The 26,714-nt window shown below is 35.5% G+C and overlaps 1 protein-coding gene across 5 annotated transcripts; it reads right to left on the bottom strand.

The window, feature by feature from the left end:
- Nucleotides 1-707: 707 nt before the first annotated feature.
- On the bottom strand, nt 708-26,325 carry LOC145677236 (uncharacterized). 5 transcript variants are annotated; one of them, XM_081747830.1, is made up of 5 exons: nt 25,982-26,277; nt 12,226-12,437; nt 8,521-8,680; nt 5,707-5,809; nt 708-1,382 (listed from the first exon to the last, which is right to left on the bottom strand). In XM_081747830.1, exons 2-5 carry the CDS (start codon nt 12,433-12,435, stop codon nt 1,277-1,279), a joined length of 579 nt encoding a protein of 192 aa, XP_081603956.1. In that variant the 5' UTR covers nt 12,436-12,437; nt 25,982-26,277; the 3' UTR covers nt 708-1,276. The 5 variants fall into 5 exon arrangements, with proteins under 5 accessions (XP_081603956.1, XP_081603957.1, XP_081603959.1 ...); XM_081747831.1 differs by lacking the exon at nt 25,982-26,277 and adding an exon at nt 21,955-22,041; XM_081747833.1 differs by lacking the exon at nt 25,982-26,277 and adding an exon at nt 18,201-18,372.
- Nucleotides 26,326-26,714: the final 389 nt, after the last annotated feature.

Below are 26,714 nucleotides of genomic sequence, written 5' to 3' on the forward strand. Positions count from 1 at the left end.
GCAGCAACAAATATTTTTCGGAAGTTATGCAACCACACACAACATACGCTAAAAATATTTTTCAGAAGTTATGCAACCACACAACATATTTTAACTTAAAAGAGAAGTCATGAAATACCTCAAGTTCCTCTGTACAATTCGTTGCGCCTTTACCGCATGATTCTGAAACATGGATATTTGAATAGAGTGCATACTAGTTTCTAAGTGATGTCTTGACCCGACTAAGATTGGTCCTATAGTAGTGCGGCTATGAACCCTTAAACTTTTCATATTTCCGCATCCTATAGCACCGAAACTATGGACTTTTGACCACGAATTCATATAAATATTTTCCCTTATTTTGATGTGAGGAATCACTTCTCGAAGTTCGTCGGTTGAATTTTTGATACCCGATATACAGGGTAGCCCTAAAGTAGGTATACAACCCCGCATTGATCAAGTTTAACATTCTAGCTTGTGGGTTTATTTGCTTCGACTGTTCCGAGATTAAGGTATAAGCAAAAGTCTTTAAGAACAAATAATAAACTAAGCAATAACATTAAGAAATGATATAAAATTCAATGAGCTGATCAGTACGGTACTGTATACCTACTTTTGAGCCACCCTGTATGTACGTTTACTTTCACAATTTACTTTCCATCTCTTGTAACTAATACAATAGTTACATTATTAACAGTTTGGTAACATTTAAGACATCACGACATATCAACCTAACACAACATACAACCAACACCGAAATAATCTACAACTACAATAATGAAAATAGAAAACAAAGCTGAGACTTTGGAATAAAGACGCATTCAGTCTTGAGTACAAGGTACACTCATGTCCAAAATTATTGTCGCATGTCTATAAATATGTTGTAGGAATATAATTTGATAACGAATTCTCCCGGTACTTCTTATAATGTTAGTATGTATTTAATCGGTAAAGACCTGTATGCAGCAAATTTCATGTCAAAAGAGCAGTAAATAACAATAAAACGAAAATAAAACTTCCTTGTCCATTTAGTAACATTTTGTTTTATTCTCTCTAATTTTCGTATTTATAATTCTTTTCCTATGAAATTTACCACAAATATACATTTCCCGATTATACGCATAGTATCAGTATTAAAACTACACTGCAAAATCATTATCAAATTATATTCTTACAAGAAGATAGTTACAGATATGCGACAACCATTTTGGACATGAGTGTACAAGAAATGTTACAATGTTACAAGGTACAAGCAATGTTGGGGAAAACGGCCCGCAACAAACTAGAACATGATTTACTATTTCGCCGACCCCAATGTTGCGCTTTCTTCAGACACGCCTGTTTGAGAGACATCATGTTGCGGGACAATGCCCTCATCGCCGGATGGACTACTTGTTTTTGTCCTAAGAAAAAAAGAGATTACGAAATTAGGCTTAATACTGACAAAAACATTTCTTCAAACACAGAAGGGTAATAAGGAATTAGGCTAGCGTACATTTACATCTCAAATACTTATTTGAAGTTATTTTTAATACTCCCGATTATCCACAGAATTGGCCGGCATAGTAACCACAGATAATCAACAAAACACACCAAAAAGGACGGACATAAATAATCTTTACAGTGATATTCACTTACAGCAGTGGTCCTTCACATGCAATTATGACTTAATGAATTTTCTTTCCATATGCGTGCTTCCACTTCCCTACATTTCCTTTATTTATGGTGTTACATGTTTCGGTGTAACGTTCTGTTATAGGCGTTATTGCATATCTTATTCTACCGTTGTAATTTTCATTTAATACCGTAGATAATCGGCCCGCGAATAATAGGGAGTTCACTGTATTTTCTACCAGGTGTGTAAAAAAAGTTGTGAGGTGATTCTAAAGTCACAAATTGGTAACACTGCGCGTATGACTTACCACAGTACGTACGCGTCATGTGTCAGTGTTAACATTTTGGTGTAGAGGTGAAATGAAGGTTCAACGTTGTGACCTAAGTTGTACACCGTCATGAAAATGTGAGAAAGAAGTTACGAGCAACAGTATTTTATCAAGTTTTGTGTCGAACTTTGATACAACGTAACCGAAACTGTACAAAAGGCAAAACAAACCTACGGCGATGCCACTTGGTCGCGATCGCAGATGTTGAGAGGTTCCAGGCACTTTTTTGATGGTGGGGAACAGTGGGAACTAAGGTCCTGTCTAAAATGCATGCAACGTACACGCATGATGTAAATGTGAAACACTCTAAAATCTTTTTGCGTAATAGCAGACGAGCTTAACTTCAACCACAAAATGACGGTATCATACTTTTACCAACGAACTGGAGATGAGAAAAATCTGAGCTGTTGTACCGAAAAAAATCTCACGCCATTAAAAAAAGCGTAATGAAAATCCAGATTTTTAAAAGAATATCATTACAAGTGACGGAACTTACCAAGTTTCCTGTACCGGCACGATCACAAAACCAAATGAGTAGAGTGGCAGTCTCCTAGATCAATATGGCAGAAAAAAGCTAGAATGAGCAAGTCATGAATGAAACTCTTGCTCATTTTCTTTTTATTCCAGTAGAGGCTTTCCTGCCCTTAAAGATTTCGTGTCTCCAAGGCAAACGTTCACAAGCTGGCGACAAGAATTACGGGAAGAGTTCCTTGACTTTTCCCAGTTTTCCAGAATATGTAATCTAATTACCTACTCAGTCTTTCCCATATTGGTGGAAAAACGACAAAAAAGAAAGAAAACGATGATACATATATTTTTCCGTGATCAACTAGAATAATGAATAATAAAAAAACGTATTTTATTATGAAGTTACAAGACTTGCGCAATAAAAATTCCTACACAACGCAATAAATCATTTAGTCTGAAATTTATTCAGTAACCTGATTTACATTATGAAGTCTCGTCACCTATGAAATATGAAATGAAAAACCTTGAATCTTCTTTCGACTCAAGATGTGTAAGTAAATCTAAAAATACATCCGTATATAAAAATGGATGCTTAACTTTGCTTTAAATATCATAGCTAATCAGCTTAGCGACCCAGAACTAATGGATTCGACACTAATCTCGATTAATTTAGACATTTTTCACCCCGTCTCAACTGTTATACCAATAAAGACTGAAAATGAACTTAAAATTTATCCAGAAAGTCCCTATATTTTAACGACCCAGAAACCTATTTATTCGACACTTATATTGACCTTGAATTTGGACTTAAGCGTCACTATTAATTTCAGCAACACCGAAAACTAAGGATACGACACTGATACGGTTTAATTTCGATTATTTTTATTTTACCACCTTCCACCCGCCTTTGCACTAAGGACTTCTGTACTAAACTTTTTTAGGAGCTAAAATATATTAAAAAGAAACTACAAGTACACAAATAAAAACAGAAAGCTAAAATAAGACGATCTTTTAAAAACTCAAAGATACTGGAAACTTCCTGTGATTCAATTATCAGTTTACTAAGAAACGATTTTACAGTGTTCTGAGTATTAATATATATTAAACAGCGAAATTAGCCTAAAAATGTCACAAACAAACGAACAAAAAAAGATAGAACAAGGGAGCTTTGCTAAAAAAAATATGTGTATTTTAATTTCTTTCTGGCAGAATATGCAAGGAGAGAAAGTGTTCTTCAAAAAGATTGAGATATATCTGTTGCCCAATAAGTAATTAATCATTATATCGCTTGTTGTACAATATGGCTTTGTTTTTGTTTCTCTTTAATATGTTATATAGTACAATATTTCTAATTTCATTCTTGGGAAAACAAACAAACAAAAACAAAAAAATGAATGCACCTCTTAAACTGTTATGGTTATACCCGAAAACGAAACAAATCATTTTCATAGGCGAGTACCGTGTAAGCTTCTTCATATAACCCGCTTAAAGCTGGTTTGTTTGTAACCAGCTAGCTGAACAGGAAGCGGAAATTACGTTTACTTCACCAGCGTATAGTGCTTGGCGTTCATCTCGGAATGGTAATCCTGAGTTCTCTTTTTTCCAACAAAACACACTTCGGCTCCATCAAGAAATCCCTCCTCGTTGCCAATATGCAGCATAATTTTTCTCTTCCCAGCACCGGAAGGAGTACGAATGCCCCTCTCCAACTCGAAACCTGTTGAACAGCACTCCGGTAGTAGTCATACACTGGTGTGTCTTCTTCTGGCAGAATTTGCTCTTGCCATCCAAACTTGTCAGAATGGTTCGCACCACACCAAGGCTCATCGGTGTAAAAGACTAAAATTATTACGTCTGTAAAATTTCAACAGCCGTAGAAACTGATGCCTTTGCCCAGCAATCTTATCACTTTCCATTAGAACTGGTTTCTTGTTAAACTTTTTATACCGAAATCCCAGTTTTCGCAACACACGCCATAACGAAGTTTCACTCATTTCTGGAGCATCAGTAAAGTCCTGTTATCTGTTCCAAGAGTTTTTTTTACCGTTGGATACTCTTTTCGCACATAAAATTCGTGGAGCTTCCGGCGAATACACCCTTGAAGGAATTCATTTATAACCAACTTGTTTGACGGGGAACCTGTTTTTTTTTTTCCGAGATTCTAGGACACTATTATTGCGAAACTCACTTGAAACACGCTTCACAGTTTTTTCAGACACCTTTAAGCATTCGGCAGTTCTTTTGACGGATTGGGAGAACGAAAATTGTGGAGCATTGTTTTGTTTCTCCAAATCAAAAAATGATCTTGCATTTATTATAAACTGTTTCTCGAAACTTCGAAAATGATGCTTTTTCATTGTTTATATCACAACCTAACCAAAAAACACACAAAGATAAAAAAGAAACCACACGAGAACAAACACAGCCACAATTTCTGCTTCCCGCGCTTCGCGCAACGCTGACTCATGAAGTTCCATGCGGCAACGTCGCAACAGCTGAGTGGTAACTGATCGTAAAAAATATGACTATTGTCATATTGTAATTTCGGACCTTTTGTCTGTATCTGAACTAAAACTGTATACGTTGTTAATATTGCCATTCAATGGAGCGTACTTCAGTGCTTTCCGTTCTTCACTAATACGAGTTACGGGCAGAGATCGGTACATGTAACAAAATAACTTATTGTACATTAACTATAAAATTAATTTTAAAAATACTACTGCACTTTTGTTTAGTATACTTTCGTTCATATTCAGTAAAAATTTCATTCCTGTATTGCAAAAAATAACTGAGATATTTTTCTTTAAACTTCAAGGAAACCAATTTATTGCAAAAAAAAATTACGTTTTTAAATACATTTTTTATTTTATAACCTAAAGTATTAAGCAGAGAATTGCAAGCAAATAACCTGTTAAAGTAAACACTTCAGTGAGTAAAATGGTGCATATTTCATGTCTCTACTTTAACTGGGCTCGAAGATATAGTTGTTTGAACCCAGGGGTCTATAACGCTGAAATGGAGAGTAGACTACCTCCGTATCCGATAATGAACAGCTCACTACTAAAGAAATGGTTCAATGTCTAAATTGAGATAACTGATTTTTCCATAAACAAAACTTATACATATATTTTTTTAGAATGAAAATTCCACATCAGTGTACAGACAATCGGAAGTTGCTCAATTTCAACATTGAACTAAAATGTATGTTTAGCTACGTTTTTAAATAAGAAAAACTAATATGAATAACAATGTTCCTTCAAAAACTTAACTGTACAATAAGTGTTTCTCAGTTACTTCTGAAAATTTCTGTATTTACCTTTTCTCTATCCTAAATTTTGCTCTGGCTAACCAATGCCCGATCATCTCTGCAATTTTATTATCCGTTAGATCTTCCTGGTTATGAACGCGTCTCATAGTATCTGAAATACAGAGACTAAGTTCGTTTATAGGAATGACTTAAGCATTACGTACAAATTACGTTTAACTTACTAGTACAGTTATAATGTTTCCAGACAAAAATTAAGATTCATTCACTGCCGTAAACAGCGATTCAAAAAATTCGAACGAAGATAAGTCAATGGCCCGTTCTAAGCCGTACCTGGAACATGATTCAGAGTTAAGATCTTTGCCACTGGTCCGAACCCAGCAGTACAGAAAACCAATGTTGTTCAATTTGGTAATTTTAGTGAGCGGGTCAACACCATTATAAAAGATAACTGAACATAAAGAAATTGGCGTAGAAGTAAGGTTGTTCTCACAGCTCAACATATTACCAACAGTGGCAAGCTATATAAATGCTGCCAGTAAGATAATTTTGAAGGCTCTATAGATTAGACCTAACCTTATCTGCATGAATGCACACCAGTCCGGGAAAAAGAAGTAGACACAAAAGTTTCCCCCCACTCGTTTTAGAGTTATTCCAAGATTCAACTAGAAGGGTAAGTCAACCCTAGGAATACCAAGTTATCTTACGTACTATGTCATATTAGTGATGGGCAAAACCATTCACCTCTCAGATTCGTCGCTCAGTAGTTCGCTCACTAAAATGAATCGGTTCATTTCAACGGTTCAGTGACTCACTTATATTTTTACAACTGGGAATGGGTGAGGTTAAAACATAAAATCGTATTATCACACTAAATACAATTAACAGATGTCATGTACGAAAAAGTGTAATTCTAATGCAAAATCATGAACAATATGGATTAAATAAAAGTTTCCCGTAATCAGCTAACTCTGAATTTTACAGAGTAATAATAATAATAATAATAATAATAATAATAATAGAGTTTAGCGTCTATTTCAGCAGCGAACCTATGTAAGACGTGGATTTACAACTTAACGTGGAATCCAAGCCATACGAGTCGCACTGGGAATTGAATCCCGTAACATTTATTAATAAATCTTAAGTGCCTACTGTCTTAAAATTTGAATAAATCAAGTTCAGTATGATTGCAGGCTTATCCAAACGTAGGAGGAAAAAAAAAAAAAAAAACGGTGAGGGGAAAAATGGGAAAATGTTGTTACGGCTATCGCATGCTTTTCTCTTCTGGAATTGAAATTAGGCATGAATCCAGGTTTACGAGATGCGAGGCCGCAGGCCGAACAAACATGTGAGTCTAGGGGATTAGGAATTGAAATTTGGTATGAGGTTTCTGAAGTGGTTATTGTCTTGAAATTGGAAAATATAGTTGAAACCCAGTATTATTAGAGCTATGAAATACGAGATCATATTGCCAAAAAAAGTATGGATGATTAGGTAAACCTCCAAACGATGGGACAAATGTTATTGTTACGGCTTTCGCGTGCTTTTCTCTTCCGAATTTTACCGGTTTGTTTTTCAGAAATTGAAGACAGTTAAAATTTGGCATGATTGCAGGGTTATGAAGTGCAAAAACTTACACTGAGCAAACGAGGGAGACTAGAGGTGAAGTTCCAAGGAATTTGAACCGAAATTCGGTTTACTCGCGTGTTTTTGAGCTGCGAGGCCGTAGGGCGAACAATTTTCTATAAACTTATTCCTCCTCTGCAATGCCAGGCACTTCAGCTAGCATCTTTATACAAAAGTAAAGGAGTTATTTTAATGTTCTTAACCCATTAGCTTGTATGTTCTTTCGGACATAAAATATGTAAGATTTATTTCAATTGCTTTAGAGGAAGGTGGTGTATTTTGTTAACTACGGTACCATGATATGAACGAGTGTAACAATACACATAACTGACGCATTTTGTATAAAATATATCCTAAGTTGCCAGATCCAACTGATCTCAAAAATGATCATCTAAGCTATTTATGAAGTAATTTTTCACACTACTGTAGTAAACTGTCTGGATAACCATAACAAATAACTCAAAATGTACAACAACTGACTGATAATATTTTGTTAGAATTTTTAACAAAAGTTACGCCGAGGGTTCGATTTACTTTTGATTTTAGTTTGTCGTCTCGTTCAGCATCGAGGCCATGAGACGCGAACCTACAGTCGGGAATTGAACCCGGGGCTCCAGCGCGAAAGGCGTGTATGTTATCTACATATCTACGAGGGAGCTCCTTGTGTATTCGAGAATCTCCCTCGGTATTCCTAGTGATAACCCTCCGCCGCGTACATAAAAATGCGAAAATCAATTCAGCCTATTATCAGACTACTGTTTCGCACAGAAGTTCAGCCTCTCTAGGATAGATTCCCAGAAGGAATGATTGCTTCAGGAAAAGCTGATAGAAGACGCTGAACAGGAATATGGCTACAAGTTATTCGTCCTTCCAATGGAACTTGTCGAAAATGAACGCATAGTTTCAACAAGGTGCCACCTGCCTAATCTCCACACGAGGCCTACCTAATCTCCACATGAGGCAACTACATTACGACAGGACTCTTATCTTCAACTGAACCCAACTCAAAGAACTGCTACGTTAATCAAAATCTGCATTCTTCAGTCATTTATCCAATAAAGTGATGCTAAATTTTGCTTTAATAATCCAGAATTTATATTGCTACATCCTATATAAAGAAACTGATAAGGGGAAATGTAGTAAAAAGTCTCCGGTCAAACATATATGACATTCAACTAAAGCACAGTAGTAAATTGACATAATCTACAGTACGAAGTTTGGCTATAGTGCAGTATTTACCTATAACAGTTTTGCACGTTAGTAACTCTCGAAACACCCTCTTTCCTTTTTGACCTTTGTAACTATAGTAGGCAGCAACCTCATCACAGATAATCTTTGACATCATGTTGCAGGCAGTTCTGGAAGAAGTTCCTCCTTTTGCTAAAGCAAGGTAAGCCATCTGAAAAAATAAAAACAAACATGTATACATTAACGAAGTTTAGTTTAAGTAATAATCTAGAAATTATCAGTAAGGCCCTAAAGCAGCGGACACGTCATCTTTCCTTTACATATCTTAAGAAGGCATATATGCAAATCACATGCAGGAGAGTCAGAACCCGTCACTCTGTCTCCCCCCCCCCTTTCATTCTTAGGTTCACTTTTTCTAATATTTTCATATAAATTAACAATTGCTTAACTGCCACCAAAAACACGTAGGACGCAAACGTCTTTATGTGACAACAATTAACCACAACTTATTGATAATGCTAGGCGCTGAACAGACAGGTTTATAATGAATCACAACATTTTATTTATTTATTGCATGCAACAGTTACTAGGTGGCATATTGTAAATGAATATTTTATAGGCCCTCCTCAATTTTTCGGACATCTCTTTTTATTTTAACGTTTTCTTAAGAGCTCTTTCCACTTTTAGGTCATTTACTTTTCGGATCCTAACTACGAATTTATACTTCTAAATGTACATATCTAAAATGGAAGAACAGGGAACTATATGCGTACTAAACACGATTGGCAAAAGCTACACCTTTTTAAAATTCGTTTTGGTTTAAATAAATTCTTTATTTATTCAGATTACATATGGTTAGAAGAAATGAGTTTGTTTGGCCCTAACGTCCATATGCAACACTGGGGCTATGAAAGTATGCCTTGTTCCGGGATTAGACAAGATTAAACGGAAAATGTTCAACTGATGCATAGGAATAAGTAATGCACTTGAAAAACAACTTTTTGTGAACAGTCCTTAGTTCAGTTTGGTGTGTTCATTACACTAGATTGTGTGTTCATTAATCACAATCCGATTTCCTACCGCGAAGTACCAGAATGTAAGCTTCACCCACATTACTCGCTACCCCAATACGGATAGTATATTCAAGAATCAGGATAAGTATAAAGTTGGATGGTATATAATTTTTGTATCGAGAAACTCCTGCCTTAGTGTGATTATTTATCAGCAAATGCTTTACAAGAAAGTAACTTGATTATCACCAGAGATGCAAGGACTCGAAAAGAACGGCTTTTTTTTTAATGAAAAAAAATTGCACGGCTTGGGAAATTTAGGGCTTTTATGAATATTTCAACTTTTACGAAGAAATAACAGTGTGCCCCACCTTTTGTTTCCTATCATAAAGAATGAAAAAAAAAACTGCATTCTGAAGACTGTTATATGTTCAATAATCAAAGATAACCGGTCAATGGATAGAAAAGAAAAAGGGCAAATTAGTAGACGCAGTAAGTTTCCTAGTTCGAACGAAATGTTTGTAAAGCTATTAGAATAATATTTAACGACCGTCATGTATTAGTAAAAAAATTAATATTAGCAATAATTGTTCTGAAAATAGTAGTTACACTCAGTGGAACAAACTTATTTATTATTTATGCATAAACTGAAACTACATTTAGTGGTTTTTTTTTCTTTTTTCTTTTTTTTGTAAACATTTTACGTAGGAAGTCATGCGGAATACTTGTGTGTAAATACATATTATTTATTGAGGTCGTTACAATTCCAGCGGAAGGTTTAAAACGCTAATACACGATATAGAAAAAGACGGAATAAATTCTTTAAATGATGACCTGTTACTAGTATTAAACTAACATCAAACAGCATGATTGTTCATGACTAATTTTCTCAATTGAACTTATATTGCGTTCTAATAAAGTATCTGAAGCTCACAATAAAGGGTTTCTGGAACTAAGATGATGATTTTTTCTTGTCTGTCGGTGTAAATTTAGGCAACCTGCACAACACACGTCAAGATGTGTAACTTTCAGAAACATGATATTGTTATTACGTAACCAACTTGTCCCTAGTAAGATGTTGGGTTGCGTAACTTACACTTGCAGCTTAGCAGTGAAATCAGTACAATAACCAATAAAGACAGACAGCCACACACTGAACGTAACTTACAACAGTAATAACTGTTGTAAGGACACTTCTTTCATTGTAGAATTCAGTACAAAAGGGGGTACATAAGTAGGAAAACATAAAAGTCAAAAAGATTTCCATCTAAAAATTAAGAAAAGCTTTATATATATATATGAAAAAACAATCCCAAAAAAGACTGCTTTTTGCATTTCTAATTCACAGTATTATAACCAGTGCACTAAATAAGACATTCATACAAATAATTTATTTTGGAATTTTAAAATAGAAAAAATAGTATGTTAATGCTGTTCAAGAAAACTTAAAGATTCTAGTTAAGCTACAGATTAAGATACAAATTTTTCCGAACTTTTATCAATACATTTAAAAGCAAACTAGCTTCTCTGTGACAGAACAGGACAGGTCTTACTGCTTAGAGTGACATCCGAGGCGCAATTCGGTTTACATACACAGGAGAAATGTTGCAACCCCCACAATCAAGCCCTGGACCCTAGATTACAATTAACGCAGCCAATTGATTTTTAAACACCGGTTTAAACCACCTTGATTTAAACCAACCAACATTGGTATTAAATTAAGGACACCAATATCTTAAAATATCCTGACTTTTCATGATTTTTGCTGAACAGTTTCTTAAATGTCACTGTCTATCGTGGAAATTTTTGTACCAATTAGATTGCGTAGTACCAAAATTTTTCGCCCAATCTCGAACATTTACATAGCTGCCAATCTGTTTTTATTTCATTCAAATAATACCTTATACTATTTCATAAGAAATATGAAAAGTAGGTTTAATAATAAAACATACACAAAAAGAAAGTAATGCCATTCTAGAGACAGGCCGACAACCTAAAATCATGAAGTTCTCAACTTACTATATACGGAAGAAATTATGCAACAACAGACCCGAAGGTTCTGGACAACATTCAGAAATTCTATGAGTATATATCGAGTTACTAAGTCCGACTTTTTAAAAACATTTTTGAGAGGGGGTAAAACTTTCGAGAGGAGGTGAGGGAGGAGACGTGCCGCAGATTGTGCAGCACCTTCATGCGTTCGCCAGTGACAACAGCACGTTATATGCATTTCATACGTGATAAATTCTCAATGCAAAACTAGAAATAAATAACATCTGAAACTTAGAACTAATCGATAGAACCGTCAGGTGGACCAGCTGAAAGAAAAAATAATACACTATGAAATCTCTATTATATTGCACACTGAAGGAGAATGTCTTAATTCTTGAAAAACAATAAACTAATCTTAATAGACGAAAATATGAGAGATGAAATAAGTACATGAAAAGAAATAATAAACTAACTTCAAAGAAAAGTTCATACAGCAAGGAATAGATAGACTGTGGAGGGGAAATAAAAGTCATGTACGCAGTTTTCACTAACTAAACTTTGAACAGACATTCCCCAAAATTCCTCGACTTTATCTAGTAAAGAAACGAAAGCTTCTTTAATTCTTTCCGATCAATTTCATTTTACCCGACTTTTCAGTGCTGTTGAAATCTTGCAAATACAAGTGTGTGATTCTCGACTGCACGTAAGCTGTACTCGAAACACACACAACATAAAAAGCCGAAGAGAAACTTACCAGCTGCTTCTTCACTTCTTCGTCAGATAAACTCTCCTCTAGCTTCTGCAATTGTTCATTTTGAGCTGGTAGGCTTAAAGAACACAATATATCGTTTCCTTTATCATCCATCTTAGACGTCACCTGTAAATTCATGACTTCGGAAATAGCCTCGACTTGGGTTTTAAGATATCGCTGGTAACTTATCATCTTAGACATCGACTGTCTCATATCTGTAAGTGAAATAATTACACAATTAATACCGACTACGGATGTCTGCACGTTGCGGACGGCAACATATGATTCGTTTGCAAATTTGTAATGAGTCACTGCGGCCAGTCGTGCTGGTATCTTTGAAAATTTAGCTTTTTAAATACAAAGAAAAGATTGAGATGGGGTTAAAAGTCGTAGTTCGACTACAACACCTCTATGTATGAAACAGTTATAGGTGACTGTGGCCCTGTTGTAACCATATGGTGCAGCTCATCGAATATTAATGAAGAAAATTTTAATTTTTAAATGAACCTCGTATAAAAGCACTCGTAAGAGTTTTTCTTTCAGCAAACAGACGAGTATGCATATATGTGTGTGCGTCGCGTCTGCGACGGAAATCTTGCGCATCCTTTACCAAAATAATTATCAGGGTATAAATTTACATTTGCTAGTTGTAAGAAATAACCTAATATACTTTTCTTTCAGCATAAACAACTAATGCCTATGCAACGTAATAATTTTCACATTATTAAATTGCATCGGCATTGAGAATACAATTAGAATCAGCTTTTGTGTCGATTTCCCAGAACGTTCTGATCCGAACTCTGAACCGTGTTGTCCAGTGGCTATATGGTCGGCTTTGGTGAACGATCCAAACTGTTGTTAAAGTCTAAACGAGACGACCAAAAGATAAAGGATCGAAACCCGGACCGTTGTAAATGCCCAAGCCCACCTAGGGATCTGTAGGACACCAACCACATACACTTATACTGTTTTGCTTTATGATGCCTTTAAGATTGTACAAAAGTTTTGAGTCAAACAATTTGACAATAAAATGATCGTTGTGTTTAACGAGGATGAAACTAGAAATTACTTCCATCAAGATTCCAGCCCTGGTTCTGAAACTGATTTTGATGACTGGAACGGACTTTTTCTTTTCTAAGAATGGAAGTAGTGAAAACCTTTTCACACAATTAAAACATTACGATTTGAATATGGAAAGTCTTTTAGGTTGTAGTTCACACTACATATTAGTCTATAATAAATTCACTACATCTAATATTATCGTTACATATTCTTTTAAGAATTGATGAAAAACTTTAAAAACACGCCGTATTCTGAGGAAAGCCACAGCAAAATCTAGCCGTATTCAAAATGTGAATAGCAATAATAATTAACTGAAAACATTAAACCGGGTACATTTATTTTTTAAAGGAATCCTTCTCATTAGTGTAAATCGGTGATGACCAACTTCTAAGGACTATAGTTGCATCGCAAGAATTACGAAGCACTTTCTCCGCAGGAACTAAATCGGAACACTATATAATGAGTAAAACAGAGTGAAAATTAAATTCTTTCAAAATTATTGACGAAACAAAATGCAGGTTACAAAAAAGCCTCCGGGAAGCATAGACACGCCAGTTTAGCAGTTGGCTAGCACTGGTGTAAATATCTGATATTAGTCATGTATAAGGAATATTAGGCTAACATATATGAATACCGTGAAAGATTTTTTCGCTGCATTATCATATAAAGTAATGGAAGCAAGAACAACACTTATGAATGTTATATTTACTGTCATCTAATCTCGAATTTTTGCAACTTGTCAACAGCAACATCATATACAAAATTTCCACTTGTTTCGGTTTAAATGAACATTTCATGAATTTAAACAAATTTAAATGAACATTTCACTCTAAATTAGACTAAAAGTAACAGCGTAGTTACATTCCACTAAAATTCTAGAACTGATTTTTTTCTGTATGATCAGCTTTAATTTTTTTTATTATCAAAAGACTTTCAAATCTTAAAAAAAAAACGACGCTTCTGAAACTCGAGAGCTTACAATACCAATTCTAAGAAAAAGTTTTACAGAACAGTATCATGGAATTTGTTAGTCCACCTAATTTCTTTAACCATTTACTTTTTCCACGAAATAAAGTGAACTACCTGATTCACCTACACACATTACATAAGTGGTCCAGTGGTTACCGCCCACATATCTGGTGTAGGTTCTTGGATCGAGTTCCAATACAGAACAATGCGATGTTACAAGACGAAAGAACGAACCCATAGGTTCGAATTCTAATGAATGTTAATCATCGTAAATTGTAGACCTCCAGCTCAACTATTACGTATATACAAAATCAAATTAAGAAGACCCTCCAAGGTGAAATAACTCCAAATACAAACTGCGAAATGTTCTGCCTTGCTTGCTTCCTTCCTTTCTTCGCGTCTTTAAACAATTAAAGAAATACTATATATACTCATCACCCAGAACATTATGACCACCTACTTAATAGTCGGTATATCCACCTTTGCCACGGAAAACAGCGGCGGTGCGTTTTGGCATGGAAGCAATGAGGCCTTGGTAGGTCGCTGGAGGGAGTTGGCACTACAACCGCGCACACAGGTCACCTAATTCCGGGGAAGGGGGCGACGCGCTCTGACGTCAGCCACTGCACTAAGGTCCATGGCGATGATCGCGTGCCCATTGCAATCGTAGTTACAGATGTCGTGGTGTTAACACTGGCACACAGCGTCGGCTGCGGAGACCCATCGTTAGAAGTGTTCAGACACATTTGCACTCTGACCAGCATCAAAGTCTGATGTGACTTCCGCCACAGTTCGCCGCCTGTCCTGATTTACCAGTCTGCCCTAGCTACGAAGTCAAACATCTGTAATGAGGGGGAGGGCAACCCCTCAACGTTTAGACGTCGTTTCACCTTGGTTTGCCACTTAAAGACACTCACCACAGCAAGGGTTTGAAAAAACCTGGGCTTTTTTGAAAAAGCCCAACCCACCTGAGCCCATATGGGTTTTTTCGGGTTTAATAGTTTTTTTTTTTCGAAATATTTCAACGTCTCTGGGGGTAAAAGTGTTAAAATGTGATTTATATTTCAAGATTGTCATTGTCACAACTTGCAACAATTTTCTACTCACTGCCGTTTTGAAAAAATGGCCGCCATTTTGAAATTTTACATTCAATCGCCAAGAAAATCTATACAGCAAATTTAGCATATCTTGTGCTTCCACCGTCAAAATTTCAATTTAAAAGACTGAACATTGCGCTTCGTAGCGTAGATAGATATTCGCTGTTTTGAAACAATGGCCGCCATTTTGATATTTTAAGTTGGTATGCCGCCAAAATCTATACAGGAAATTTAGAGTGTCACGTGCTTGTACTCTGAAAAATTTAACTTAGAAGGCCGAAAGTTGTACTCTGTAGTGTGTGTGGTAGAGGCAGACAAACGAGTTGATTTTGTGTTTAACGTCCCTTTCAGCAGCGAGGCTATGAGATGGGACCTACTGATTAAAGTGAAATCCGAACCACATGAGCTCCCCCCAGAAGCAAACCCGGGTCACCCACGCCGAAGACGAGTACACTAACCGCTTAGCCATGAAGGAGCTCGGCAGACAAACGAACAAATGTAGATCAAGTCATCCAGAAGCCTGACTGACATTCGCCAAATATGAATACCAAAAGGGGTCTATTAATTTAAAACAAAGATACAATTCATGTTGTATGAAATAAATGTTTCAAAATGTCTTATATGAAATTAACATCTTCCAGCATAAATAAACCTGCCATATTTTCTTCATGAGAATACGGGACACATCAGATCACCCCCCCCTCCTTTCCAACACAATGAATTGAACTATAGTCTGGTTATGAACAAAAGTATAATAGGCCGCGGTGGCTCAGTGGTAGAGCGTTCACCTCTGGTGCATGGGGTCCCTAGTTCGATCCCAGCTCGCGCCAAGTGAGCTTTGTGGTGGACAAACACCTTGTGTGTGGGTTTTCTCGGGATGCTCACGTTTCCTCCCACTTTCTTCATTCCGTCATTTCATTCATTTCTCATCATCACCGTCACCTTGAACATAGCAGGCACAACCGTGAGACTAAAAGTAAAAGATTTCGTTCGATTTAATTTTAATGTTTTTTTCAAGAATATAATAGGCGAAAGTTCACTAAGCAGCAGCTGCTATGATTTAAGTCCATTTCAATAGCGAGGCTACATGAAACTTGGGCATACGGCATGACTTGGGTCCAAACCACATGATCTACCACCGGAAATTAACCAGGGTCCCCCGCGCAAAAGGCGCACACGCTACCCACATAGCAATGAGGGAGCTCAGTACTTTATTGGAAAACTTAATAGAAACAAGTCTAGTTTTAGCTCCCAACTTCACTAATGTATGTGACGGTAGCTACTGTTCTCGTAGTAGTAGTAGTAGTAATAATAATAATAATATAAATAATAGCAATAGAATAAAATCTAAAGACTTTAACTGACCAACCTGATTTTTCACTGCATGTGTGAATGTGTGTGTGGTCAGCACATTGCTGGTTTCCTAGACTCGAGCTTGCTATTTCTTAGTTCAAGTAACTTCCTGAACTGCAACTGCTGCATGATGGTGAGTCAACACTGAAGATGTGAGCTTTTCATAGGATCGGACCGGAGGTTTCACACAACGAAGGCCCATATGTTCACCACTGAACCACGGGTGAGCAAATTAATGTAATTATGAAGCTTATAATAAGCCACAGAGCGCTTAATCTTTCATCCAGCGGAATTTGTTCACGATCTTTCGACATTTTCAGGTATCGCAGTTTCTGTACCACTATTTATTGCACCTCTGCTCAGTGGTAGCCTTTTCTTGGGACGCTGAATTTTGGCATGTGCTTCGCTAGCAACAAATTGAAAGTAGATTTTAAAAATACAATCTATATATTAGAATGCTAGATTTATATATGTCACCAACAATGGGTGTATGTTGGTAGCCAGTTCATTTCAACAGTAGGATTTCGGAAACCACAAGCTCTAAAGAAGTGCCGAATTCACTGGTTGATTGCAAATTTTATATAGACTTGCAGAAACGAAGTTTTATTTTCCATGTGCTCCCGTTTCCGAGATATGCGCCTAGCAACAACTTCACAATGTTCAATGGATTAAAATTTAACGACAATGGGTTAATTTTCTTTGCATTGCATAGTAACCATTGTTATTTCTCTGTATAAACTAATTTTCGTTGACTCAATTTTCCATTGTTAACCCTCGTGTACAACTATATATTAAACAAACAAATGAACGAAGCTTTTCTGACAGAAAGTAAAAACACCTTATAAGAAAAAAGTTAGTACTGCCTTAATGGCCGAAGGCCGTTCCAAGGACTGTATGCAAAAATTAAGTGAAATGAAAAAAAAAAAAAAAAATACATTGTCCGAGGAGTTCGCAACCTTGACATGAAAAAATAATGTGCTATGTAGACTGCATAGGGTTAACTAGTAAGTATCGGAACTAAAAAGGAACCTAACCCAAAAACAGAATATTTCTGGGTAGTAATTCAAAACGAAAGAGGGAAAATAAAGAACACACTTTTCACCATATGTAACCAGCTTTTACCTTCGTTAATGCATACTACTCCTGTCAACAGATTCTACATGATAATTATTCATGGTATTCAATGTGCAAGGTTATAGTATTAAGTTTTTTCAACTCAAAATCAACGGTAATTAATTTGAAGCAGCGGGAAGAAGTTTCCAACGATGACCAGAGATAGAGTCGAATGTATCTAAATAAATCTACACGTTGTGGGATACAAGGGTCATTATTCCTTATCTAGAATCTATCTTACAGCGCCCGCCTAACATACAATGCTGCCCACTATGTTGAATATTTCGAATCATAGGTTGGTAAGCATACACAAGCACCTTTCTTTGTCATTATTTACTTACATTTCTGCAATTTATTTTTATATTTATTAAGACTGATTATTACCTTATTGTTTCACAAGCTGAAATAGTGTTACTTCACATCCACGGCTGCGTGTTTGTATACCTGCAACCATGTTTACAATACAAATGCTCATTATATTCACACAATCCTATCATGAGGTAAACCTTGCGCCAAGTAGTTCCCTCGCTCTGCTTGCCAAATAGTTCCATGTTGAGAACCGCGTATATAAAAAAAAAAATAAAAACTTTTGCTCTCCTTATATATTATCAAGCACAAAAACAAGAAAATTATTCATTTCATCCCTGTAAATTTTCAAAATTTAGAAATAGACTATCTTTGGAACTTAATACAATATTTTGATAGTTCAGTGTGTAAGCAGGGATGTAATGGAGGGTATACGGCGTATATCCACCTCTAATTTTTGGAAATTATCGTATAGCCACCTAAAATTTAGGAAGTACGTAAGTATACGTTGCATTCGATCCATAGTATACCCACTTCATTGGAACAAACAGCAACTGCTTTTCTTATGTACTGTATTTAAAAACAAAATCTCATTCAACGCTGGTCGTCAGGCTATTGCCGCGAATGATATTCTTTTAAAATGTTTGCATTTTCCTATAATTGAAAACACTCTGAACCTGCAATGACTTTTCCTCAAGACGTCAAATGCACTGTCCCTACCTTCTGAAAGCTGACCGCGGTATTAAAATAAAGCCAAGGTTTTTCTTAACTCTTAGAAGCTCCTTTTGTTTCTAAAGAAAGAAGATAGACTTCAGTCCATAGGTGGCAAGGGAGGAGGGTGAGGTGTAGGGCCTATATCCATGTGGTGGCATTGAAGTTGTTCTGTTTTTACATACCAATGACCAGTTTTCACGTCCTTTGATAAAAATTTAAACTACTGATTGGCGAAGCAATTCGGAACCTACCGTCGCGGAACCAGTTCCATTCTAATTTTGGAAGAAGGTTCAGAAAAAAAATAGGGTCTTTACTTTAGTTCAAGGGTTAAGAGCAGGGTTTTTTTTTTTTTTTTTGGATTGGAACCACCTGAAAAAAACACCTGGGTTTTTGAGCTTTCTCTTAGTATTTTATTGGTGCAATTAAGGTGATCACATTGAAAGTATAGTTTTTATTTTTTCCTTCGAAAATACAAGCTTTCTTCACTGTACACCGAAACTTCCACTAGTACTTAAGTTTGAATTCAGCACTTGAAATAATAAGCGTAACTTGGTTTTCGGAACTCTGAACATTAAGCTTCTTAAATTTGACAAGAATTGTTACGCTGTTGCTGCTGTTAAACAGGAATAAACTGTTGTTGTTGGAAAACAAAATTTTACAGAAGAATACTTCTGTTAGCATCAAAGGTAATAAAAAATACTAGTAGTTTTACTAATACACTAGATATTTACTGGTAGTACTGGCACCCATGGTCTTAAAGCCATCAAATGTATGAGGGATAACGTCCCTTAGCGTCGCCGAGCACACTATTCACGGAAAGTATTTTCTAAAATATAAAATTGCAAATTTTATTTTAAATAGGTTACAAGCATAATTCATACATTACTTTGTTCTATCTCAAGCTAAGGTAAGGATTTTCTTTATCCATTCAATGTATTCAGAACTTTATGAAGGTCTTATGTTGAATCTGTTGTATACCTTAACGTGAAAGCATCTAATTCGGCGAAGGAAAGCGCAAAACCTGATAATCGCTTTCAATGTGATCACCTTAAAAGTGCACCAATAAAATACTAACAAAAAGCTCAAAAACCCGGGAAGGGTTTTAAAATGGGTTTTCTCAGGTGGATCCAATGCGAAAAAATTGACGGGTTTTTTCGGGCACCCTGCCACATTTTAAGACACAAAGCATCAGAACTGAATACTTCAACAGTAAAACTATTTATTTTACGCTGGAAAATATTTAATTTCATATAAGACATTTTGAAACATTTACTTTATAAAATATGAATTATAGTATGTATTTGTTAATTGTTTTAAATTAATTTTCTGGAAAGAACCGTCTTGCAACAAGTGCTAGGGAAATTCCCGTAATTGAATGCACAAAGTATCGGAAGTGAACTTCAACAATAAAACTATTTATTTTACACTGGAAAATATTTAATTTCATTTAAGACATTTTGAAACATTTATTTTATGAAACATGATTAATATATTTGTTTTAAATTAATATATTTTGTGTTCATATTTGGCAAATGTCAGAGTTTCTTGGGATTATTCGATCTGCATTTGTTCGTTCGTCTGTACTACAGGGTACCACTTTCAGTCTTTTAAATTTAAGCTTAAATTTTGAGGGTACAAGCACGAAACACACAATTTTCTGTACGTATTTTGGGCGGCATACCAACGTAAAATTTCAAAATAGCGACTTTTTTTTTTTTTTTTCAAAATAGCGGGTATCCACATTACGAGGGTTGGCAAAAACCATGGTTTTTATTGAAAAAAACAAAAAACAGTTTTTTTTGGTTTAAATTTTTTTAAAACCAGGTTTCTTTGGTTTAAATAATATGCTCTATGTATTTATATCACATATGCACAGAAATAAGTTTGTTTTGCCCTGATGTTATTATACAATAACCAGGTTATGAGGGAAGGGGACATATGAGCTTAAAGCGGAACCCAAACCGCTTCTCTGCTTACATTCGAGAGGGATTGTCCTAGATTTTAACTCGAAACCGGGACTGATTGGCCACAAATGCGATACGCCTGCCGACTCACAAAGGACTCCTGATAAAAAATACGTTGTACTGATCTTTACATACTTGTTAATATAATTGCCAAGAGTCATTTCAGAAGGACAAAAAGATAAACAGTTGCACAAGTGAAACCATTATACAAAATTACATATGGACAATTTTGAAATATTGCAGAGTACAGAAGAACTAATTTAGTCCAAGTTAGTTCACTACGACTTATTAGTCCAAGTTAAACAAATACAACGACTTAATTTGCATATCAATAAGAAAAGTGAATAAAAATACGAATTATTTGAGTCCACTTTGGCTCTGACCTATTTGACATAGATACTTCTGATTTCAATAAATGCCTCTCGTGGGGTTTTATGACCAGCCCAAATAAGGCATTTCGATGTATTTTGTCAATAGTAAACATTATTTAGAATTTATCTTTGATTGCAATTGCATAAACTATATAATAAAAAATTACAAACGAAACATTCATAAACTTATATATATAAAAAAAAGTTGCTTTTGTAGTATAATCTCCGAGTTACGAATGGGTAAATTAGGTCTGAATATAATACTAAATATACGGGAGTGGAACGTGATAACCCACAAATGTGTGTTTATCAAAATTTTACGAACATTAATACTTTAACGAACATTTTTCGTTTTTTGGTTTAAACCAGCCAACCCTGCACGTTACAAAAAGCAATTTTAGGACTTTTAAATTGAAATTTTCAGAGTAGAAGCACGAAACACACTAAATTAGCTGTATATATTTTGGCGGCAATCGAACGTCAAGTTTCAAAACTGCGGCCATTTTTTCAAAACAGTAGTGATTAGAATATTGTTGGAATTTGTAACAATGGCAATCTTGAAATATAAATCACATTTCAACACTCTTACCCCAAAAGGCATTGAATGTCACGCAAAAAAAAAAAAAAAAAAACAAAAAAAAACGAAAAAACCCATATCGGCCCTGGTGGGTTGGGCTTTTTTTAAAAACGGTTTTTTTTCAAACTCTGGTTAAGAGGAAATTAAAATAATATATTTGCGTCAAGGAATCGTTAACTTCCATAAAAATAAAACACGTGACCTACCATTGGTCTACTTTAAAGCATTCACCATCGTTCCGAATATCATCTGCTAACAGAAAACCTCAGATTAATAGTGTTCATTTGTAGCCGCAATTGACATCAAAGAAAGCTGCGATTGATTTCGATAAATATTCAGCAGCTAGTACTAGTAGTAGTTTTTCTGCAACGTACTGGCCAAAAAAAAAAAAAAGTGTATAAATAAATATTTTTCTTTGTTGTTTCGTTTTCGTTGAGATAAAAAGAAATATTTGAAGGAAATTTGTTAACTAGAGGGGTAGTAAAAGAAAGTGAGGAGTGCGTCTTGCAGCGCATGAGCGCGTCACAGCAATCTTTGATCATTTCAGTGCGTCTCTCCGAAAATATTTGATTGACGAACTAAGAGTCGCTCTCCAATTTCCCCGATGTCCAAGAAATTGTCAGAATTGGTTAAAGGAAAAGAAACAATAGCTATGTAAATTCCGTTGATGAAAATGTAAAAGCAAAGATATCGAGAAATAGCGAAGAAATTCCAAAGAACATGGTAAATTGCCAGCATTACTTCAGAGAAAGACGTAAGCGTATTTATTTCCCATCATGATAGTTTGTTATGGCATCTGCGGCTTGATGACGTCAGAGGGATAATGTTCTTCGTTCAAGGCATTGGAAAGGAGACAACTTGTGGGCTATAAATTCCAGTCTGACATTTGCCTGGTGCGAGGGGAGAAAAGCCTTTCTTATGGTAGCTGATCTGCAAGGTTTTTTCACAATATCTTGACCGAGTTTTTATTAATACTGGAATTTACATCTATATGTACGACCCTAGGTTCAAATTTTGCTGGAAACAACTATTGAAGTAATTCTATTTTTAAAAATTCGATAGCCAGCCATCCTCACTAGTCTCCCCAAGCTTTTCTTTTACAGATTAAGTGAATGCTGGAATAGTATCAGCAATAAATTCAGGCAAGGACCTTTTCAAATCCTTTTTTTCTGACAGTGTGCTCAAGGCTTAATAATTTAATAAGCAGGGTTGGCAAAAACCATCGTTTTTATTAAAAAAACAAAAAAAAAACCGTTTTTTTGTTTAAACCAGGTTTTTTTGGTTTAAACCAGGTTTTTTGGTTTAAACCAGGTTTATTTGGTTTAAATAATTTGCTCTATATATTCATATCATATATGGACAGAAATAAGTTTGTTTCGCCTTGATGTTATTATGCAGCAGCCGGGTTATGCTGGAAGGGGTCACATAAGCTTAAAGCGGAATAAAAACTGCTTCTCGAGTTACATCCGAGAGAAATTGTCCTCCATTTGAACTCGGAACCAGGACTAACTGGCCACAAATGCGATACGTCTGCCGACTCACTCACGAAGGAATCCTGATAAAAATACGTTGTACTGCTCTTTACATGCTTCTTAATATAGCTCTCAAGAGTCATTTCAGAAGGACAAAAAGATAAACAGTTGCACAAGTGAAACCATTATACTGAATTACATATGGACAATTTCAAAGTACTACGGAGTACAGAAGAACTAATTTAATTCAAGTTAGTTAACAACGACTTTTATCGGTCCAAATTACAAGAAATACAACGACTTAATTTGCATATCACAAAGATACGAATTATTTGAGTCCACTTTGGCTCAGACTCATTTATACATAAATAGATATCAAAGATACTTCTCATTTCACTAAATGCCTCTCGTGGGGTCTGTATGACCCTCCCCCACCCACCCACACACACAAAAGTACGGCATTTCGATGTATTTTATCAATAGTAAACATTGAAACAAAACAATATTTAGAATGTTTCTTTGATTGCAATTACATAACAATAATAACTACAAAAAAAAAAAAAAAATCACAAAACAAACATTTATAAACTTACATAAAAAAAAGTTGCTTTTGTAGTATAATCTTTTTGAGTAATGAATGGGGAATTTAGGTCTGAATATAATACGAATAATATACGGGAGTGAAACGTGATAACCCACAAATGTGTGTTCATCAAGATTTTACAAACACACTTTTACGAACATTTTCGTTTTTTGGTTTAAACCAGTTGGTTTTTTTGAAAAAACCAGCTGGTTTAAACCAGCCAACCCTGTTAATAAGTAGTGATGGAAACACCTTTCAATATCTGAGAAAATAGCTGATCACGGTAATTGTAATCTAACTACTGTAGAAGAGCTAGACTCGCAGGTTTTCTTACTTGCCTCCTCGCGTTTAAATTAAAAAAAAATAAATAAAAATTACATTTGAATTTCAAAAGTAGGAAGCTCCCATTTTTTAGTTTACAACTTTATTTCTTTTAAGAAAAGAATCTTTTATCTAATTTTCCTTTTTTCCATGATGTGTTTGTTGTATTTTATTTAGTGTATTTTACTTTGTTCATTTAGCAATCACGCCAGATACAGCTCAGAAAACATTTTATACTTGATATTTTTTACAACAATAACAATGTAAAGGATTTGAGAAGGTATCCGCGGGGGTCTGTTTAGTAGGTACAACACTTGTGTTGTTAGAAAATACCAAGTTCTAGGGTTTGGGTAAAGTAAATACAAAATTTCACAAATTAAGTCAAGGTCTCAGATAATTGTGGATTAAATGGGTCAAGGTTTAATCAAATCTTGCGTAATTTCCCGAACATCTTGAATGCGGTATGTTTCGAAAACACAAATATGGTTTCCACTGAAACTCACCATGTAATAAGGGCAGTCAACTTGTTAAGGAAAGTCGAACCTGATATGCACGTATTCGCCCATAAGGTAAGTAGTGGTAGATTAATAAAGGACAATCCTATGTGCGACAAATATAACGAGCAAATGACTAACAAAAAGATGTCTTTATATTGTGAAAGCAGGTTCTCGACAATCCTCGCTTACGCGACCCACCATCGTTGACGCATGTGCTCTCTACGTACTACCTTCCTGCCCTGACTTAGCATTCGTTCTTTCCAGTAGCTTCCAAGCAGAGGTTGGTTGGTAATTTTGTGCAAGACCTCTTAAAGTGAATCTGCAACGGGAATGCAAGTGGACACCTCAATGATTACTGAAGGTACAGAAAGTGAATACGCGACCCACCATCGTTGACGCATGTGCTCTCTACGTACTACCTTCCTGCCCTGACTTAGCATTCGTTCTTTCCAGTAGCTTCCAAGCAGAGGTTGGTTGGTAATTTTGTGCAAGACCTCTTAAAGTGAATCTGCAACGGGAATGCAAGTGGACACCTCAATGATTACTGAAGGTACAGAAAGTGAATGCAGAAAGAAGTAGGCTATATGGATGGTCATATGCCAAAGTAGTCTATCTACTGTTTTCACCAATTTTGAGTTCATGAATGCTTGTTACATAAAAAAAAATGCTCTTTTTCTTATGCCAGAATGAGCCAGTGGCCCTTTTCTTTTGAAATTAATGCTGATATTGCCTAGCTCATTCTGGCATAAGAAAAAGCGTATTTTTTTTTTTTTTTTTTTTATCTAACAAGCATTCGTTAACTCAAAATTGTTGAAAAAGGTAGATAGACTGCTCTGGCATATGACCATCCACATGCATTTCTGTATAAAACCGTATAATTAATCTGCACGTAGGTTAGAACTTTTCTTACCATTCAAACGCAACTAATTTTTCCGGTAAATTAAAAAAGTTGGTATGACGCTTCGTCAGTTATACCCAAACTTTTAAAATTACACTATATGGTTCAAAAGGCGACTGGCACACAGACAGGTTGAAATTTGATATTAGCTACACGCTAATTGAAGAGCTTAGAGAATAAAGGTGTTACGTAACAAACTGAATATCACGGAAAAATAGACTTTCACAACTTTGTCCGTTAACATAGCACCATCATTTCCAAATATCTCCATTCAGACTAGGATTCACTAAATAATGTATTACGCATCAATCGCGAGAATGCAACGTTTCAAAAAATGTAACAGAACACGTTTATCATCTAAGCGCTTCAATTATGTTATAATTCATATGAATTATATATAATTTAATACTTTTTTTTAGCAAACAAGTAATATGCCAAAGTTTTAACGTATATATAACTTACGTTGAAGAAAAAAAATATTTATATATTAAAATAAACTTCTCTATCAGGTAAGCGACTTCCAGCTTAGACTTCGGTTAAGCAAAACAACCGATCCTTTGTCTGTGCTGTGCTGAGTATTTGCGCGGCTAAAAACAAATGAACGTCGCAATTAGTATTGCCAACACTCAACGAAGAAAAGTGGCTAAAACCAATAGTTAAAAAATCCAGAAATGGCTAGAAAAAAATCAAGCCTTCAACCTGAGACAATGATAATAAACCCGTATTAAATATCGTCTTTCTCATTTTTGCGGCCGCAACACAAAGCAAATTTGGTGACGTGTATGTGGATGATTATCGCAAATAGGAGCTGCGATCACGCAAGTAAATTTTCATTCTGGTCCCGATTCTGGCAACTTTGTGATTGCAACGCATTTCAAGAAATGGAAAATCCAATTTAAATATAATTTCCATGCCGTTTATCGCAAACGTAAACATTTTCATTTCATTGACACAAACCAGATGGGCTGAACGGGGGGGGGGGGGAGGTTACTCTATTAGATTTAGTGTCTTTTGCCCCGTAATTAGCAGCCCTGGTCCACCGCTAGGCTAATGAGATTCCATACTTGATCCAATAACGTGACTTGAAAGAGCGTAATACAGTTCTATTTATCAAAATTAACGTGCCCGAATCAATAAACGAATGAAAATGTCACATGTGACCCTCGCTGGAGAGGAAGACTAACAGAGATACCAG

The sequence above is a fragment of the Thermobia domestica genome, unplaced genomic scaffold, assembly GCF_964235325.1.
Source record: "Thermobia domestica unplaced genomic scaffold, izTheDome1.hap1.1 HAP1_SCAFFOLD_720, whole genome shotgun sequence".
In the NCBI taxonomy this organism is placed as follows: Eukaryota; Metazoa; Arthropoda; class Insecta; order Zygentoma; family Lepismatidae; genus Thermobia; species Thermobia domestica.